The following is a 19,607-nucleotide window of genomic DNA, read 5'->3' as shown; positions in this document are numbered from 1 at the left end:
CTTATATTTTTTATTATTTATTTTTAAGAATTAATTATTAATCTAAAAAATAATAATGTTTTTTTCTTCTATATTTTTTTTTATAAAATCGTTTTTAAAAAAAATAATATAAAAAAAATAATTAATAAATATATAAATATAATATATATTTATTTTATTTTAAAGTTATACATATGTTTGATATTCAATATATATAAAAATATATAATAAATTTTTGAACTTATTTAAAATTTTTTATCTATTTGTGTTAAAAAATATCCAATAAAATTAAAATTTTTAAATTAAATAACAAAAAAATATTTAAATGAATTATGCACAAATAAAGAAAAAAAAAAAATTAAATAAAAAGTAAAATAAAGTGTAAAGTAAAAATAAATAATAAATGTGAATATTTAATTTTCAAAATAAAATATATTTATAAAAAATAATAAATAAATAAATATTTATTATATATTAAAAATTATATGAAATAAATTCATTTTAAAAAATAAAATAAAAAAAAATTAAAAAAAAAATGGTATATTATAATTAATATAGTAATTTTATAAATAAAAAAAAAGGTATAAGGAAAAGGCGGAAAAGGAGGTAAAGGAGGAAAAGGAGGAAAAGGAGGAAAAGGAGGAAAAGGAGGAAAGGTCGGCTCAGGAAAAAGTAAAAAAAACACTTAATCAAGATCCTTTAAAGCTGGACTTTAAGTAAATTATTAATATAAGAAATAAATAAATATAAATATATATATATATATATATTATATATATATATATATATATTTATATATATATATATATATATAATATTTTTTAGTTTCCAGTTGGAAGAATTCATAGATTCTTAAAAAGCAGAGTTAGTTTTAAAAATAGAGTTGGTGCTACTTCTGCTGTATACACAGCTGCTATATTAGAATATCTTACTGCTGAAGTTTTAGAACTAGCTGGAAATGCTTCTAAAGATTTCAAAGTAAGAAGAATTTCTCCTAGACATCTTTTATTGGCTATAAGAGGAGATGAAGAATTAGACATTTTAATCAAAGCTACTATATCAGGAGGTGGTGTTATTCCTCATATTCATAAAGCTTTACTAGGAAAATTAACTACAAAAAATAGATCTAAACCAAACGAATAATAAAACTGATTAAATTTTTTTTTATATATATTATGTAATTTGATATTTTTTTTTTTTATATAGTTTAATTTTTTTATAGTTTAAATTATTTTTTGTTTAGATTATCTATAATATATATTTTTAAATTATAAAATATATTATTTATACAAATTGTTTATTCTATGTTGAATAATTAGTTTTTTTTTATTTTAAAATATTAAAAAAATGTAAAATTATTAGAAATTTAAAATTATCAATTCTCTTATTTGAATAATAGTAAAATAAATATTATATATTAATTTTTTTTATTTTTAGAAAAACTACAATTTAAATATAAATAATAATTATAAATTAATTTTTTTTTCGTATTTAAAATAATAAAATAATTTAAAATATTTACTAAAAATTTAATAAATTTAAAATAATAATTAATATAATTTAAATATAATGATATATTAAATATATATATTAAATAAATATATTATAATTAAATAAATAATATAATAAATATTTATATATAAAAGAATAATTAATTATATAATATATATTAAATTTTAATTAAAACGAAAATTAATAAATAAAAATATATATATATATATATATATATATATTTATATTTAATAATTTAGATATTTGTTTTTTATATATAAAAATTTTATAATTTATATTTATTCATATATTTGTTTTATATTTTTTTTTATATTTTATTGATTTTAGTATATATTTATAATTTTTTTCATTTTATATTTTATAATTTATATATTTAATTATGTTTTTTATAATATTAAATTTTATTGTTTATTTATTATTTTTCGTAACATGTTTTATTATTTTATAGATTGTTATTCTATTATTTTTATTATATATATACTTTATAATCATTTAATTATTATTAAAAAAGAAGATATAAATGACTGAATTTGTTATAAATAATCTTTAAAAAATTCATAATTATATAAAATAAATAGATTCATAATTTATATTTTTACCATCTTCTTCATTATCGGATATTTCCATATAAATCAAATACATAAATTTAATACCTACTTTGTATAAATACCGAATATTAGAAGAAGATTTAGACATTATTATAGACTAGCCATTTATGTCAAACAAAAATTTAATGGATTTAGCTTTGAAATATCTTAACTTTTTAAAAATTGATAAATAGATAACTGAATACAATTTAAAAATACGTGAAGTACAATAAAACGCCCAAAAAGATTTAGTTTAACTATTTTCTGAAGTAAGGATAGTGATCGAAATAATAGAATCAAATTCAAATCTACAAAAGAAAAGAGAATTTATAAATATTTCATTTTCAAATGTTAAGTCATTAAATAAAAGTATTATTTTGATTTAAAATATATGCGAAATTTTATCTAAAATCGAAATTAAAGCTTCATTTGATCTTATTCATTATACAAGCCTTTTTTCTGAATAATAAAATACATAATTTTTACTTTCATTCGATTTTGATTAAAATATATAAGAACTTTCAAATCATTTGGATACTTTAATTTTGGATATATATGAAGCTTATTAAAATTGCTTAAGTGCAGAAGAATCATAAATTCCTTCTTTATCTGCTTAATTAGCACTTTTGATTAAAAATAGCTTTTAGTAAAGATCTTAATTTATTGTTAAATAAAATAATATATTTCATAAATGTTGCACTTTTATATACCTTGAGCTTAAAAGATAGCTTTTTTATACAAAAGAAGAGTTACTTAAAATAGATATTCCTTTGAAAATAATAAACTTTAATATTTGTCTTATTATTTATTTATTTTTTATGTTAGAAAAAGAAATATAAAAGATGCAAGATAAGTAAAAATAAATAAAAAAAATTGAAAAAATAAAAAAATAATAAAATATAAAAAATATAAAAAAAGGTTTGCCGAATTAGTAAAAGAATTATAAAATAAAATAAAATTACCTTTAAATATTAAATAAAATCAATAATTATTAAAGTAAATAAATAATTAAAGTTAAAGTTTTTTAATACAATTAAAAAATTATAATGAATTATATTCATATACCAATACTACGTAATAATTTTCAGCTCTTTTTGAAAAATAAAGATTTAAAAGAATAAGTCAAATAAAACAGTTAAAAAATGAAATAATAGTATTCCAATAAATAATTAATTTTATTCAAGAAATAGAATAAAGTGAATTTCATTTGTATAAATTAGTTTAATAAGCAGAAGATTTTATTATGGAAATAAATTCATTAGTTAAATAATATAAAAACTTTCAAAATTAAGTAATCAAAAGAAGTATAATTCCAGCCGAAAATAAATAAATAAATAAATTAAGATCTGATATAAAACTAAAATACACCAAAAGTAATAATATTATTGTAGAGCTTAGAGATTTTGAACGAAAATTATAAAGTTACTTTGATGTAAATGAATTTTTGATTTTTACTAATTTATTTGAATAAACCTTTAATAAATTAAGGAAAACTATAGAAGATATGTATTAAATATAAGATAAAATTGTTGAAATTTTATAAACAGAAGCTGATTTAATATAAGAAGAGTGTTAATTAATTTTTAATGAAACAAAATAACTTTTGGAAGAACTAAATTAATTTTTTGACTTTATCGATGTATTTTTTTTTTTATAAAAAAAAATTATTTGTTTTGTTATTTTATTTTTTATAATAGAATAAATAAATAAATTAAACTGATAATAGAGCATTTTTAGATTAGATAAGTGTATAAATATTAAATTTTTTATTAAAATTAAAGAAGAAATAATCTTAAATTGAATTAAACTTAACAGAAGAAAGCAATATATTATCACCTTTATTAAAATTAGATTTTGAAGAAAATGCATAAAGTCTAGATTTACATCTCACAAATTTGGAAGGGCTAGGTATAATAATTGAATCTAGAAATTATATGAATAATTAAAATATTTAAGAATAATTTGAATAGTTTTTAGATTTTTAAAATTTGAAACCAGCATAATAATTAACTGAAAATTTAGTAGAACATAAATTTGATGTAATTAATTTTCAAAAGGATTATTCTTAAAAATTAAGTTAGAAATTACAATTATTATGTAAAGTAAAACTTGAAACAGAAGATTTTTTATTTCATTTTATAAATAATTATAGACAAAATCATATATTAATATAAGAATAAATAAAAGTATTTATTCAAAAATATTAAAAAGAAAATATTCTAAGCGACTAAGAATATCTAAATTAAGTAAAATTAATAAATAATAGTTATTAAAATATACTTAATTTATTATAAGAATTTTCCAATACATAATTCTTATAAACTGAACTAAAAAATAAATTATAAATTCAATTTGATGCTTATAAAATTAAAATTTAAGAAGCTATTGAACCTCTTCATTTAATTTAATAAGTTTACAATTATTAATCTTAAAAAGAAGAATTTTTTAGGGAATTTTTTAGATAAAAATTAGATTCTAAATAGGCATTAGATAATTTATAAGTTTGGATTGAATTTTAAGTAAGTTTAAATGATAGTATTGATTTTTTATAAGAAAACTTTTCTATTTAAAGCTTACAATTTTATTAAAATGTTAAATCTAATATATAGTTAATTAATGAGTTTTGTATTTATTCTTAATAAACTATTTAAGATATTTAAGAATAGAATAGAACCATAGGAAAAAATATTAAATTTAATTAATTTATTGATTAGATTATTTAATAATTAGAATAAAAAATTAAATAAACCTAAATCTAAGAGATTAAATAGCTTTTAAGTTGCTTATTATAATATATTGAAAATAATTATATATTATGATGCCTTTACAATAATAAATAATAATGTATGTTAATTTGTTATTTTTATAAAAAACTTATTTAATATTTAGATTAAATTTATTCTAATGAGTTATAAACAAATAATATTTTCTTTGAAAAAATATTAAATATAATAATATTTTTTTATTATTGAAAATAAAAATAATTTCATAATGCAACTAAATAATAAAATTTTTTGATTTAAATATATAAATATATTTAATAATACTTTTTTTAAACCTTTTTTTTTAAAAATAAAATAAAATAATAATAATAATTATAATATACTTATATTATATAAAAAATGCTTTACGATAGCACAGATTACAATTTGACTTAACAAAATTAAAATTTGTCCAAACAATAACAATAAAGAATTATTCAAAGTGCTCATAATTTATGTAACAGTGAGTTATCAAAGTAAAACTTTGATAGATTTATTCAATAAAAATTAAAAGAAAATGAAAATATGTAACGTGCATAAACAGCAATAATTTCAAATTTAAACAAAAACATTTAATCTAAAAGATAATAAAGACCTTTTTATTCAGCTTAGAATAATGTTTTTCCTGCAATAGGTAATAAATTATAAATCCAATAATTAAAAATTAATAATTTCAACAAATATTATATTTTTCATTTAGCAAGACCTAAAACATCTATAGCACCACCTTTAGTTGTTCATTTGTAAGCTGAAGATGATAATTATGATGATTTAAGAGATAAATTATGGGATGAAGTAATATTAACTTTTTTTTTCAATTGAAAAAATAATAAAATTAAAATAGGTTTATTATACAAAAAATCAAATAAATGAATAAAAAGAATTCAATTCAAATCTACGTGCAAAAGTTTGGAATATAGAAAAAGAAAATAGAAAAATGCTAAAATAAATAGATGCTTGGAATCTAAAAAAGGGTGTAATATTTGATGATTAAAATCATCCTTTTGTTGATAGTGCAACTTCTGAAAAAGTATTTATTGATTAAAATTTCTCAGCTGTTTCTATGAAAAAAGAAATTAAAATTTTGGAAAAAGAAATTATTGAAAAAAATTAATAAATTAAAGAAGCTAAATAAAAAATTTTATAAACTCAAGAAGATCACTTGACTTTATAAGATTAGTTAAATGATACGTTTAAAGATTGTATTATGTCTTACAATTAATATGCATTTAAAAATAAAACATACGATGATTTCTTATTATAAAGTAATAATAAATAAATATTTAAATTTAAAAAAAAAAAATGAAAAAGAAATTGAAGAAATAAGCGAAAAAAATAGAGTTTTAAAATTCATGATTGATGTTTAATAAAATAATTATTTAAAATGTGAAAAAGAGAATGTAATATATGATAACCAATTAAAGAAAAAATAAATTGAACTGTAATCCTTGGAAGAGGAACTTAAAGAAAAAGTTCCAAAAGAAGAATAAAACGATTACTCTTAAAAAGTTTAAAGAAAAAATTAAACTAAAATAAACACTATTTAAATTCATAAAAATGTAGAAGAATAAATAGGTTTTTTGTTTTTTTATAAAAATATTTATTTTAACGCATATAAAAATAAATACAGAGGAAAAAGAATAACTTATTGAAGAATAATTAAAAGAAATTGAAAAAATTAATATTGAAATTCAAGATGATAAAATTCGTTTGATCACTGATAAGTAAGAATTAATTAAAGAAATTAATATTTTAAAAGAATAAATTAAAATTATTGAAGAGAAATATTTAATTCTTTTATCTAAATAAAATAAAAGAATACTATAAGCTTAAGAAGTAGCCAAATCTAAACCTTTAACTAACTTTGATAACGATTCTGAAAAATTAATCAAATCTATTAGCTAAATATAAGATTATGTTGTAAAAGAAAATTAAACATAAAATAAATGAGATTAAAAAAAAAAAAAAAATAAAAATATTATAAATAATAAAAAATATTTAATTAAATTAGTTAATTATATTAAATTAAGTATTTATTATTAAAAAAAAATATATAAGAATATTTGTTTGACTTTTATAATAATATTAATATTTGGATAAAAAAAAAAATTAAAATTATTAGTAAATAATAAATAGTATAAATATATATATATATATAAATATATATATATATATATATATCATATATATTATCATATATATTTATATATATATATTTTTTTTTTTTTTTTTAATATCAAAATCTATTTTTTTTTTATAATATTTTAATTAACAAAAAACAATTAAATAATTCTTAAAAATTTAAAGTGTTTTTTTTTAGTATTTTATTTTAGTTATTAAAAGAAAATTCCAGAAAAAATAAATAAATTCATAACAAGAAGTAATATATTCAAATTAATATTAATTTCTATATAACATACATTTTTATTCTCAAATATTATATATAAAAATAAATTTAAAACCTTAATATTCAAATATTTTTTTTTTTATGGATTAACAAGAATACGATTTATTAATACTTTATGCATCCTAAACAGGAAATGCGAAATATGTATCAGAAGAACTTTAAAGAAATTTGAATATATTAGATTATAAAACATAATTATATTCAATGGATGAATATTAAATCGAGAACCTTCCAGAAGAAAAATACATAATATTTATAGTATCAACTACAGGTTAGGGAGAACCTCCATCAAGTATGATAGACTTTTGGAAATTTTTATTAATATAAGATCTCCCTTCCGATTCATTAGAAAATGTAAAGTTTACTCTTTTTGGATTGGGGGATAGCTAATATATATAATATAATGCGATGGCCAGAAAATTATATCAACGATTATTATAATTAGGTGCTTAAGCATTTTTAGAAAGGCATTTAGGAGATGATTAACATCCTTTCGGTTATGATTATGAATTGGATATATTTACTTAATAATTATATGAAAATTTAAGTAAAATATTTAATAAAAATCATTTAAATTCAAAAGAAATTATAAAAAACACTATTCCTGAACCTTAATATGTTATTGAATATTTAAACAATGATTAAATTCCTTAAGAATATTAAATAAACGAAATTTTTTAATATATAAAAGCCCCACCATAGTCATTAAATAATAATCCAATAATTTCAAGAATAAAGGACATGAGATTATTAACAAATCCTGATTACTAACGCTAAACTTATCGTATTGATTTCGAAATAGAATAAGAAAAAAATTAAATTAAATACAATCCAGGAGATATATTAATGATTTATCCGTTTAATACAGAAGAAAATGCTTTAAAACTGCTTTCTTTATTGCATATATATCCTCATTAAATCATTAAAATAAAAAAAAATTCGAAAAACAAAACATTTTTAAAAAATATACCCTTTCCTCCTTATTTAACTGTTTTTTAACTTTTTACTTATTTCTTAGCTATTCAACATCCTCCAAGTCGTTATTTTTTTAAATTAATGTCTCTTTGCACCGAAGATGAATTACATAAAGAAAAACTTTAAGAACTTTATGAAAGTAGTGAAGAATATTACAGTTATGTAGCAAAGGAAAAAAGAAATGTTTATGAAATCCTTTTCGATTTTAATACAGTTAAAATGCCTTTGGAATACATTCTTGAAAGTGTTTAACTTTAAAAGTTTAGAGAATTTTCCATTTCTTCTACTTAATTAACTAATTAAAATTCTGTAGGTATTACTATTGGAATTGTGTAGTATTAAACTCCTTTTAAAAGGCAAATTTAAGGCACTTGTAGTATTTTCCTTTAATAAAATCCTTAGTAAGTAGTCCTTTTTTTAAAAAAAGTACACTTTTATTTCCTATTAATGATATTTCAGTTCCTGTTATTATGGTAGGACCTGGAACTGGTATTGCACCTTTTATTGGATTTGTTGAACATAGAGATAAATAAATTGAATAAAATTAAATTGAAAGAAAAGAGTTTTAAGATAAAACTTTCCTTGTTTTTGGATGTAGATATGAATCAAAAGAATTTTATTATAGAGAATATTTAGAAAAAGTGCAATAAGAAAAAAAAATTGAACTTTTCACAGCCTTCTCAAGGGATCAAAAGGGTGATAAAGTTTATGTTTAACATATTTTGGTGTAAAATTTTAAAATTTTTGGGTAAATTATAATAGAAAATATAAATAAAGTTAAAATTTTTGTAAGTGGAACTGCCAAATTTATGCCAAAAAATGTCGAAGAAAGCTTTTGTGAACTTTTAAATAAATATTTAAATAATGATAATGGATAAAATATAATTTCTTAATTGAAAAAAAATAAATAATATATTGTAGAAGCTTGGTGATTTTTATATATAAATAAAATTATTTATTTTTGTTTATTTTCATAAATGATTTTGTTTTTTATTTTTGGTAAATTTAAGATATTTAAAGTGGTGATTTTATAATAATTTTTTATTTAAAGAATTTTTTTTTTTTTTTTAAATATGTTTAAAAATATACAAAAAAATGTAATAACAAAAAACAACATCAGAGATAAATTGATAATATCAATGTATTTATTAAATATTTATTTGTTTTAAATATACAATATTTATTTTTATTATTAATTAATAAGTCTGAATATAATATTTTTTTATATAAATAATATATTAATATTATTTATTAATAATAACTTTTTGTATAAAATATAGAAATTAATCATTGTTATTCATTTTATGAATCTAACAAAACTTAGTAAAAACTAAATGGAATAAATTTATATCCATCAGCTTTAAAAAATTTATTTTAAAATTCAACCCTTTATATAAAAAATAATATAGAAAACTTCTAAAATAAAATACCATTATAAACGTAAAGCATGAAGGAAACATTCCATCAAGTCCATACACATAAGTACAGCAATACTAATATTTAAGAAAATAAACCATCCAATAATTACTTATAAAGCGCTTCCTCCGGCAATTCCTCCACCAATAGTTTTTTCAAAGAAGACTTTCGCAAGTTAACTATGTGCTAAACTAAGAGCCCAAAGACGGAGATAAGAAGCAGTATTAGAAATGGAACCTAAAACGAATTCTATAGTTTCAATAATTTAATGAACGAAAATTTCTCCAAAATCATCACTATGTCCATGTCCTGCTGCTGCATGAGATTCTACATGTTTATGTTCATCTTAATCTTCTTTCTATATATATATATATATTTTTTTAAATAAATACAATTAATTACGTTTAATAATTATTATTCTTGTTAAGATTTTGCTTCGCTTTTTTTTTTAGGCTTGCACAAAAATACTAAAGGCTTCACTAAAAGCATTATAGGAACACAACAAACAGAAATAATTAACAAATTATACTAGAGTTTTTCTTAAAATTCAATATTTTGAAATAAAGGAGTGTCTTAACCTCCAGTTTAAGATACCTTACCTAATTTTAAAGGAAGATTTATCATTTAATTAATAATAGAAGGAGCCATATAGCCTTCTTAGTAATGAATAGTCCATTTAAATATAAACATAAAACACATATAGCCTTTTATTTTTATTTTAAAAAATTAGAAATATAAAAAAATACCAAATGTAGAAAACATAAATACCATTTATGGTAATTATTCAAAAATAAGATCCACCCACAATCCGAAATGTACACAATTTACGCCTTTTAAAAAAATACCCCACACCATTTAGGCAACTCCAAAAGTAACAGCAACTAAAAAAAATTGAAAAAAAAATATAATAAAAAAAAATACGTTTCATTTTATAAGAATTAAAGAAGTTTAACTCATTATTAGCGATATACCATTTTGGATCGAATCCAACTGGATAAACGCATCCTTCAATTTATTCAGTTTCAGCTTCTCCAACATTTTTATAGCAAGTTCCGAATAAATTAATAGGCAAAGAAAGGAAATCATTATAAATAATACCACAATAAAATGCAAAGAAACCCATTAAAGCTAACAAATATCTAATAGAATAAAATCCTTCAAGAGGAGTTCTTAATAAATCTTTACCTTTATGAATCAAAAAAGCTCCAAAAGCTAAAAGAGCACCACCATGACCTATATCTCCAAACATAATACCAAACTTAAGAGGGAACATACTAACACAAAACAGTCCAGGATTAACTTCTCTATATCTTGGAATACCATAAGTATTTACAATTTCTTAAAAAGGAGCAGTAAAATCGTTTGTTCTAAAATGAGTTGGAGGTCCTAAATCTTCAGGTATTTTTACTTCTTATACTTATCCTCCAGCTATATTTGGTTTTCTAATTCTTAATTATTCTAAAGCATTATAAATTACTGAATCCTATTATTTAGGGCACCAAAAATATCCAGAAAAAATAGTATATTTTTATGTCAATAAGTTAAAGTTATGATATAAAAGTTTCTCTTTTAGAACAAATAGTCTAAGTTCTTCTATATATGAATAATTGCATCCTGGTCTCATTAAAACCCAATCATCTAAAATTGAGTTGATTGCTTAACGAGTCATAGTTATTAACTTTTTTTTTATTTTTTTTAGTTAAATTAAAAATATAATTACATTTCTTGTATCTGTTATATAATTTTCAATTTCTAATAATTTCATTGAGTAACCATTACCATCTTATGGCAATGAATACCTTTTTTTATTATAAATTATTTTTTAATTTTAATTTTTTACTTTGATGCATTGAATGAATCACATATTCTGTTTAATTTTTATCTTATCATATTAAATGATCCACCCTTATACACTACTATAAAAACAGACTTAGCAACATTATTTTTGTATCACCAGCTTCATGTAAAATATCACTTGTAAAAGTCCAATTATTTCCTTTAGTTGCTCTAAATATCACTTTCTTAAATCTCAAAACATCCTAAGCATCTATTGCACCAGCCAAATAAGTTAAACTTCCATCTTAAAAATCTTATGATTCTTCATTTTATTAGATACTTGCTTAGTTAGTTATATCTTGTAGATTAGTTGGATTTGTTGATATGTTTTTAGCCCTTTTTTTAAAATATAAATAAAAAGTTTAAATATGGAAATAATAGTTATATTTTAAAAATTATAGTTTATAAATAAAATTTTATTAATATTTAATATAAAAATTAATTTAATTGTGTTTTTTAAAAAATAATAATAAAATATAGCTATCAAAATAATTTATTTTTAGTATAAAATAATATATTTTTTAAAATTAAAAATTATTTCATTTTTAATTTTCAATAAAAAATTAAATAAAAAATGATTTAATTAATATTTATATACAATAAATAATAGTAATAATAATAAAATAATATTCAACAAAAAGTTAATATAAAAAAAATACCTAAAGTAAATTTAATCACCAAGAATTTCTTTACATTTTCTAAGTACAGATCTGTATTCAACTAAGCTTTAGTATCTTGCAATAAGACTATCATAATTAAATTACTATTCATTAAATTGTCCATACTTTAGAGAAACCTCTTCTTCAACATCATTTATGTATGTATGTTCTGCTTTTCCTCTTGAATTAAGATAGACTCTTAAATTATCAAAATATTGTTTTATATCTGAACATTTAACAACTCGCTTTTAGTATTTTTACATTTCAATTTCCATTGCTTATATTTAAGCATATATATCTTCTGTTCTTTTCACATCTTTAGAAAAAGCACGTTAAAATAAGCTTTCTGATGGATGTTAGTCTATAAATTATACTGTTGATAGCTAACCTAATTCATTTAGAATTTCCCAAGCACTTTCTCTTGGCATTACTATATTATAATATCCCATTTAATCACTTCTGAGCAAACTCATTTTATTTTTATAAATATTTAATTTTTTTATTTATATTTTATTTTAATTTTTTTCTTTGATTTTCTTTTTTATTTATAACAATTTGTATTTTTCTATTTAATTTAAAAAAAATTAATTAAATTTGTTTTTATATTTTTATTTATAAATATTATAAAACAAGTATTATAATATTTATTTTTTAAATAAAATAAAATATTTACTGATTTATTTTATTTTTAAGTATTTTTACTAAAATAAATTATAATTTAAATTTGTAAATCTCTTTTTTTTTGTTAAAGATAAATAAATTACCATATTCTGTAAATTAAACGCATAGCTCACTTTACTAATCAAATTAAAAAAAGTAAATTTTTGTAAGAAATGTCCCTCAAAATTTAATAAATAAAAATTTGTGAAATGTCATTCATTAAAAATTCTATAGTTATGAAAATTTGATTAAATATTGATTTTTATTTGTAATTTTAATATTTTAAAAAATTTATTTAAAAAAAATTATTATTATTTTTTTTAAATATAAATTTCAATTAAAACTCACTTTCTTATTCAAATTTGTTTTTAAAAAAATAAAATAGAAACTCAACATCAAAAAGAATTTCTAGTTTTGATTTTTAGAGATTTTTGTTTTATCAAATATGAATATTTATATTTTAATTTTTGATTTTTAATTTAAAATATTATTATGTATTTTTAATTTTTTTATATTAAAAAAGTAATTTTTATATTAATGGTTTTTAGTTAAAGAAAATATAATTTAAAATTCGATTCCAAATATTTTAATGGCCATAGCCGAGCTACTTCTTCGAAACTCAAAAAGTCGACCTTTTTTGTTAAGATGATTCGCTAATGTATAAAATTTTTAAGGAAAAGAAATTAATATAAACAAGACTAAAATATTAATAACCTTTTTTATTTTTAGTAGTGAAAATTCTATAATTTTCATTGTTTACTTTTATTATAATAAATAAAAAATGAATATCAATTATATAAGTTCATTTTTATTTTAATAAGGACACGCGTATAGAAATTTTACAAACTTTAATATTTAATATAACAGAGTTTTATTCTAGCAAACAAACAAAATTATGATAATAATAATGATTAATAAAAACTAATTATTTTTTTCGTTAATACTTTTTTTTAGTAATAATAAAATCATTATTATTTTTAAAAACATAAATATATTAAAATTTGTAATAATTACGATTTTTTATTTTAAAAATAATAGAATTTTCATTTTAATATTAATCAAATAATATTATAATTTTCGGTTAAATTTTATTATAAAATATAAAATAATAATAATTAAATAGATTTTTTTTTAAATATAAGTTATTTATTAATGTAAAAATATTTATTAAGAAATTAATTGTATTCGAAATTTTGTAAAATACAAATACATAAATAAAATTAAATATAAAAATATGATTTAAATATATAAATTCACTTTTAATTTTTTTTTTAAAAAAAAAATTGTATACTTTTAATTTGAATACATTACTTAGGTAAAAATGATTTGGATATTATCATTACTATTCTATTTACTAATAAAAGTTTTGTTTCTAGTAATAAAATTTTAATAATCAAAAATAAATTTTCTTTAATAAATAATTTTAAGATTAAACATTTTTTAAATTAGTAATCGTTTTTACATAATTACATCAATTTAAATTATCAAATAAATTTCTTTGGATTTTAATAAATTTCATCAAAATATTTTCACCATTTTTTTAGTTTGAGAAAATCGATTTTGTTCAAAATAATATTTTTTTCAATATAATTAAAATCGGATTGTAATCTTATAAATATTATTAATCAGACCTTATATTGCGGAAACAGATTCATTATCTTATTATAAATTTAAATTATTTTTAAAAATTATTTCTTTTTATTTATTATTTTTTAGATTTTCTAAACTTTATTATGGAATTAATAAAAATTATTTTTTATCATGAATATATATGAAATTGCTTAGAGATATTTTTTCGTAAAAAAAATATTTTAAATGAATATTCATTGTAAACTTGAATCTATCAAATATTATAAAAGGTACTACTTATATTTTTAATAAAAAAAAGAATATTTAAAATAAATTTATTCTTTCAAATTTTTAGAAATAAGAATGCATAATAATAAAAAATACTCAAACAAACAAAAACATGCAGTATTTTTTAAAAAATTATTGAAAAAGGTATTTATATTATAAATAAAAACAAAACTATATAGTAAATTTATATTTTATTTATTAATTAATTTAAATTAAAAGCTCCTTATAATAAGATAAAAATGTATAATGCAAATTGTTACATTGTTATTTTTTATAAGGTTTGACTCTTTATTAAAAAAGAATAAAATGACTATGCAAATAATAAGTATACTAACATTTATTAATTATAAAAAATTTAATAAAAAATTAATGTTGACATAATAATTATTATATGAATTTCTAAATAAAAAAATTAAATTTTATATTTGTTTTAAAGAAATCTATAAATTTAATAATCGTAGTTTTATTCTATTCATTTTTATGGGTTTTTATTCTGTATGAAATTTTAAATGGACAAAATATATGGTTAATTAAGAAAGCAGGTAATAGAAATTCTGCAAATATAGAAGTGGAAAAGCGAAACAGTATAAGATTGCAAATAATATCTGCCTAGTAATATCTTTAAATTTTAAAAAGTTACTCATACAAAACAAATTTAAATGTGAAATAATACTTAGAAATATTTCACTAAAATGCCACATTATATTACTTATAAATTTAAAAGTTTATATTTAAAAAAAAAAAAAAAAATTAAAACAATTTTTTTTCGAAAATTTAAAGTAAAATTAAATTATTTTATATATAAGAATTTTCAAAAAATCTAAAAAAAAAAAATTTATAATAAAAAAAACATAATATTCAATTTCATAAAATACATTTTAATGGCAAATTCAATAAATTAAATAAATTATGTTTATTTTCAAAAAATCTAATTCTTAATACATAAAAAACAAAAATTATAACTTAATAAATAAAGAAAATGCTTTAAAAAATATTTCAATTGTTTTGCTTATTAATATTAATTTTTTAATCACTATTAAATTTTCTTTTTACATTACCTTGATTAGAATTTAATTCTTTTTATTTTTATTTAATATTATTAAGTAAATTAGCTTTTTTTTTAATAGTATTTTGGAGATCTTTTTATATATATTTAAGCCTCTTTTAAGTTTGATCTTTTAAATAAGTTAAATTTTAAACATTAAGTGTATTTTCATCATATTAATTTAATAATTAAGATACTTTTTGCTTATTTTTTTCTATATTTAATTACATCTATTTATATTCTTAATCTAAACTTTCTTAATTTCCATTAAGTTATTATTTATAAGAACACAATTAATTAAATTCTTCTTCTAAACATTCATATTCAATCTGCATATTTTAGATATTATTCAGTTTATTTTTTAATTTTTAGTCTATAAATTACTCTTCTTATAAAAAATTTTCTAATTTTTTATTAACTTCTTCTATTTTAATTACAATCTCATCTTCTTCTTTTTTTGCAATTTAAATTATATTTTCAGTTTCTTATACATCATCTTTTATTTATTACTGTTATTATTTTATTTGTTAATTTGTTTTTTATATATTTTATTTCTCGTTTAGTATTTCTTATTCTAACTCGTTGTTTTTACTTAAAATTTCGCTTTTTTATTCACGGACTTATTTCAAATCGACAAAAAGTTAAGTAAAATTTTAGCAAAGTAAAAATAATTAATTATTTTAATCCATTTTTTATTTAATTTATTTTATTAAAAAATAAATAATTTAATAAGAAAAATATGTTAATGATAAATATTTAAAAAAAAAAACTATTATTTATAAATTCAAATTAATACCTATTTTAAAAAATTAAAAAAGAAATAACAAAAAATTTATAAAATTTAAAATAAAATCATTAAAATATTTTATTTTATTATCTGATTACACTATTATTTTACGAATATTATGACTTATCATTAACTAAAAATGAAGATTAAATTTACTATTAAGGTAATAAACTTTATTATTAATGCACATTAGTTTCTTACTAAGGTTAATAATTTTTTTTTCCATTTATTGTTTGCCTATTAAGTGCAAAAATAGTAGTCTATAGTCCATCAACTTCTCTAATTCTATCTCTTTATTAAGCCAATAAATTTTAAAGATTTAAGACTTAGTTTTCTTAATCATTAATATTTTTGAGCAATAACTCTTCATTGGCATCTTTTTTTTAAAGTTTAGTATTCAAACTGCTAATTTCCACTTTCTAATTTTCTAAAGTAACTTTAAATTCACCAATTTATTAAAGCAAAACTTAAATTTGATTATTATAATCAATTTCTAATTTTCTTCTAATTTCTTCTTATTCATTTTACACTTATTTTATTTAGTTAAATACATTATCTTTCATAATCTTGGCCTCTTCTTTTTCATGCAAAATTTAATTATATTTCTTCTACCACATTATAAGTTCATTTCTATCCCCTTAACTACCTATCCCCCCTAAAGTTTATCTTTCTTTGATTGTAAGAGATAATTTTTATTCTGTACTATTCTTTTCATTTTCCAAAAATCTTAACTCTTGTTCTTTTTGACTTATCTAACTTTCATATTTATTACAAAGTTGTTTCATCTCTTTATCCATTTATATTTACTATTACTAAATTGTTTTCTTTTCGAATTCTTCCATTATTTGGGAATGTTGAAGTTCTTACAAAGTGATTTTTTCTTAATAAACTTTTATTTCCAATGATTACTTTTTCAAAGCCTCTTGTAATTATTATATATAGCGCTCTTATTCATTTATTCTTAAAATAAAATCATTGTATTTATGACGGTCTTTCATTTCATTTAATTATATTTAATAATTTAATTCATCTTGTAATTTACGATTTTAGTTTTATTAATCTTTTTTTTTTTATAAAAGAATAATATACAAATTATTTTATTACCTTTTATTTAATTATTTAATGAATTTACTTAATTTTTTGAATATTATTCAATATTGTGCATTTATTCTTTTTATTTTTAATATTTTGTAAATAACTCTTGATATTATTTTCTGTTATCCTATTGAGTTTGCTAAAATTATATTTCTAATTAATTTAAGGTTTTCTATAAATTTTATTTCTAGTTTTGTAACGTTTCTAATTACTATTAAAGTAAATCATTTCCAGGTTTTATTGATTAAGTTATCTATAATATGTGATTTTTTTATTCATATTCGATTATTTTTTATTCTTATTATTAATTTTATTATTTTAAAATATCTATTTCTTTTTATAATTTATCATTAAATTTAAATAAATAATGAATATCTTGTATTAATTATTATTCATTTTTTTCATCATGATTGTCATTTAATGGTATATTTTATACACTTTTACTTTTTAATTATTTTTAATTAATTAATTTATTTTTGTGAATTAATACTTTCTTTCACTTTTTTAAGATATATTATCGATTTCTGTATTTTAACTTAATTTTTTTATTTCCATTTTTCAATTCTTCTTTTTATTATATAAATATTACTTATTTATTATTTGTTATTTTTTTATGGAAAAAAATATAAATTAAAAACAATATACTAACAAAAATAATAACATATTATAATATTATTAATAAAATTAATAATTTGAACAAAAGAATATATTAATGCAACTAAAATATGATACTTTTTTAAACTAAATATATAATTTAATTTTAAATAATATTATTTATATACATATAATTTTTCTTTGATATTTAATTATATATATATAAATAATAATTATTATTGTTATTATTATTATATTTTTTGTTTTTCCTATATTTATAATTATTTTGACAAAACTTCTAATCTAAATATTTTTTTTATATCATATCTGAAAAATATTTATAATTGTTAAAATTTGGAAGGAAAGAGGTGATTTATAAATAATTTACTTAAAAATAAAAAAATTTAATAAGAAAAATATTTTCAAAAATAAATTTTTGAAAAGTCACAGTTTTAGTAATATGAATCAAAGACGAATTAAAAACAATAATTGTTTAAAATAACTTATAAAATTAAGAAATTTACAAACTCTCATATTACTATAAGCACAATACTAATAAAAATGATATAAAACTAAAATAAGTTACATATTTAAATTATTAACAAAAATTAGTTCGTCTAAATTAATGCAAAATACATAAATTTTGGACAGTAGATGATTGAAGTAGATATGCAATTTTATACTAAACTAAATCTTTTGTATTTATAGAAAAAAATAAATGAATATATTACAACTTAAGAAGAAAGAATATATGAATGCTGCATTTTTAAAAAATTTGGTAAAGAAGGCAAAATTTTTTTTTGGGGGTTTTTTACATAATTTATCAAATTAGAATGTATATAAATTTAATTTTTCAATGAAAATAATTATATATACTACATACTTATATTTTCTTTTTAAAAACACAATCAATTAAATTAAAAAAACTATTAAAATTTTGATAGCTTTTATTTTTTAATTGAGTTTTTAAAATAAAATAAAAAAAACAATACGTAAAAGTGATATTTAAAATAAAAATAAATATACGTGCCCTAAAAAAAAAAAATATGACTTATTAACAAAGCAATTCATCTTATCATAAAATTAACGGAGTTTTAAATAAATATAAAAAGTGGTATAAATTAGCTATTAATTTATTTTGGCCCTAAGATTCTACTGATTTAAATCTAACTAAAATCATTTGAATAAATGATTGAAATTAAAAAAATACATTTCATAAATGGACAAGAAAATAAATAATAAATTTTAATTAAAAAAAAAAAGATAGATATTTGAATTAAAATAATTTATTTTATACATATAGTCGAAACTATACAAGAAGTAAACGCTTACATATATAATATATATAAATATATATATATATATATATATATAATTTATTTTCAAATATTTTTCATTATATTATTTTTTTTAATTTTGATTTATTAAAAAAATTC

General features: G+C 17.0%; 4 protein-coding genes across 4 annotated transcripts, besides 27 other annotated features; 2 read left to right on the top strand and 2 right to left on the bottom strand. All coding sequences in view use genetic code 6, as the record gives it.

Annotated features, from left to right (window-relative positions):
• Nucleotides 1-95: 95 nt before the first annotated feature.
• Nucleotides 96-122: a microsatellite.
• A 342-nt stretch (nucleotides 123-464) lies between these two features.
• IMG5_116610 (hypothetical protein) lies at nucleotides 465-1,131 on the top strand (the record flags this gene model as incomplete). Its single annotated transcript, XM_004034602.1, has 2 exons — nucleotides 465-695; nucleotides 805-1,131. 2 exons carry the CDS (start codon nucleotides 465-467, stop codon nucleotides 1,129-1,131), a joined length of 558 nt encoding a protein of 185 aa, XP_004034650.1.
• Nucleotides 481-514: a microsatellite.
• Nucleotides 483-515: a microsatellite.
• Nucleotides 566-634: a microsatellite.
• Nucleotides 716-793: a microsatellite.
• Nucleotides 724-797: a microsatellite.
• Nucleotides 1,132-1,173: 42 nt separating the features above from the next.
• Nucleotides 1,174-1,206: a microsatellite.
• Nucleotides 1,207-1,508: 302 nt separating this feature from the next.
• Nucleotides 1,509-1,550: a microsatellite.
• Nucleotides 1,525-1,658: a microsatellite.
• Nucleotides 1,531-1,654: a microsatellite.
• Nucleotides 1,552-1,595: a microsatellite.
• A 26-nt stretch (nucleotides 1,659-1,684) lies between the features above and the next one.
• Nucleotides 1,685-1,718: a microsatellite.
• A 44-nt stretch (nucleotides 1,719-1,762) lies between these two features.
• Nucleotides 1,763-1,806: a microsatellite.
• Nucleotides 1,790-1,914: a microsatellite.
• Nucleotides 1,915-2,939: 1,025 nt separating this feature from the next.
• Nucleotides 2,940-2,994: a microsatellite.
• Nucleotides 2,957-2,992: a microsatellite.
• A 53-nt stretch (nucleotides 2,995-3,047) lies between the features above and the next one.
• Nucleotides 3,048-3,089: a microsatellite.
• A 3,492-nt stretch (nucleotides 3,090-6,581) lies between these two features.
• Nucleotides 6,582-6,624: a microsatellite.
• Nucleotides 6,625-6,835: 211 nt separating this feature from the next.
• Nucleotides 6,836-6,884: a microsatellite.
• Nucleotides 6,885-6,976: 92 nt separating this feature from the next.
• Nucleotides 6,977-7,056: a microsatellite.
• Nucleotides 7,057-7,328: 272 nt separating this feature from the next.
• IMG5_116600 (nadph dependent diflavin oxidoreductase 1, putative) lies at nucleotides 7,329-9,119 on the top strand (the record flags this gene model as incomplete). The annotated part of the gene is made up of 2 exons (XM_004034601.1): nucleotides 7,329-7,794; nucleotides 7,903-9,119. The coding sequence occupies 2 exons, from the start codon at nucleotides 7,329-7,331 to the stop codon at nucleotides 9,117-9,119; spliced, it is 1,683 nt and encodes a 560-aa protein (XP_004034649.1).
• Nucleotides 8,934-8,975: a microsatellite.
• A 247-nt stretch (nucleotides 9,120-9,366) lies between the features above and the next one.
• Nucleotides 9,367-9,418: a microsatellite.
• Nucleotides 9,419-9,509: 91 nt separating this feature from the next.
• Nucleotides 9,510-12,606, bottom strand: IMG5_116590 (v-type ATPase 116kda subunit family protein, putative; the record flags this gene model as incomplete). Its single annotated transcript, XM_004034600.1, has 7 exons — nucleotides 9,510-9,609; nucleotides 9,653-9,996; nucleotides 10,041-10,519; nucleotides 10,560-11,437; nucleotides 11,479-11,551; nucleotides 11,593-11,810; nucleotides 12,134-12,606. 7 exons carry the CDS (start codon nucleotides 12,604-12,606, stop codon nucleotides 9,510-9,512), a joined length of 2,565 nt encoding a protein of 854 aa, XP_004034648.1.
• Nucleotides 12,059-12,105: a microsatellite.
• A 16-nt stretch (nucleotides 12,607-12,622) lies between the features above and the next one.
• Nucleotides 12,623-12,674: a microsatellite.
• Nucleotides 12,675-14,350: 1,676 nt separating this feature from the next.
• Nucleotides 14,351-14,384: a microsatellite.
• Nucleotides 14,385-15,595: 1,211 nt separating this feature from the next.
• IMG5_116580 (hypothetical protein) lies at nucleotides 15,596-16,215 on the bottom strand (the record flags this gene model as incomplete). Its single annotated transcript, XM_004034599.1, has 1 exon — nucleotides 15,596-16,215. A coding segment is annotated over one exon (567 nt), but the record flags the coding sequence as incomplete, so codon positions are not given.
• Nucleotides 16,216-17,844: 1,629 nt separating this feature from the next.
• Nucleotides 17,845-17,895: a microsatellite.
• Nucleotides 17,896-19,503: 1,608 nt separating this feature from the next.
• Nucleotides 19,504-19,545: a microsatellite.
• Between the last annotated feature and the right edge of the window lie 62 nt (nucleotides 19,546-19,607).

The sequence above is a fragment of the Ichthyophthirius multifiliis genome (genome assembly GCF_000220395.1).
Source record: "Ichthyophthirius multifiliis unplaced genomic scaffold scaff_1120509250946, whole genome shotgun sequence".
Classification (NCBI taxonomy): Eukaryota; Ciliophora; class Oligohymenophorea; order Hymenostomatida; genus Ichthyophthirius; species Ichthyophthirius multifiliis.
This window is presented reverse-complemented; position numbering and strand designations above follow the sequence as displayed.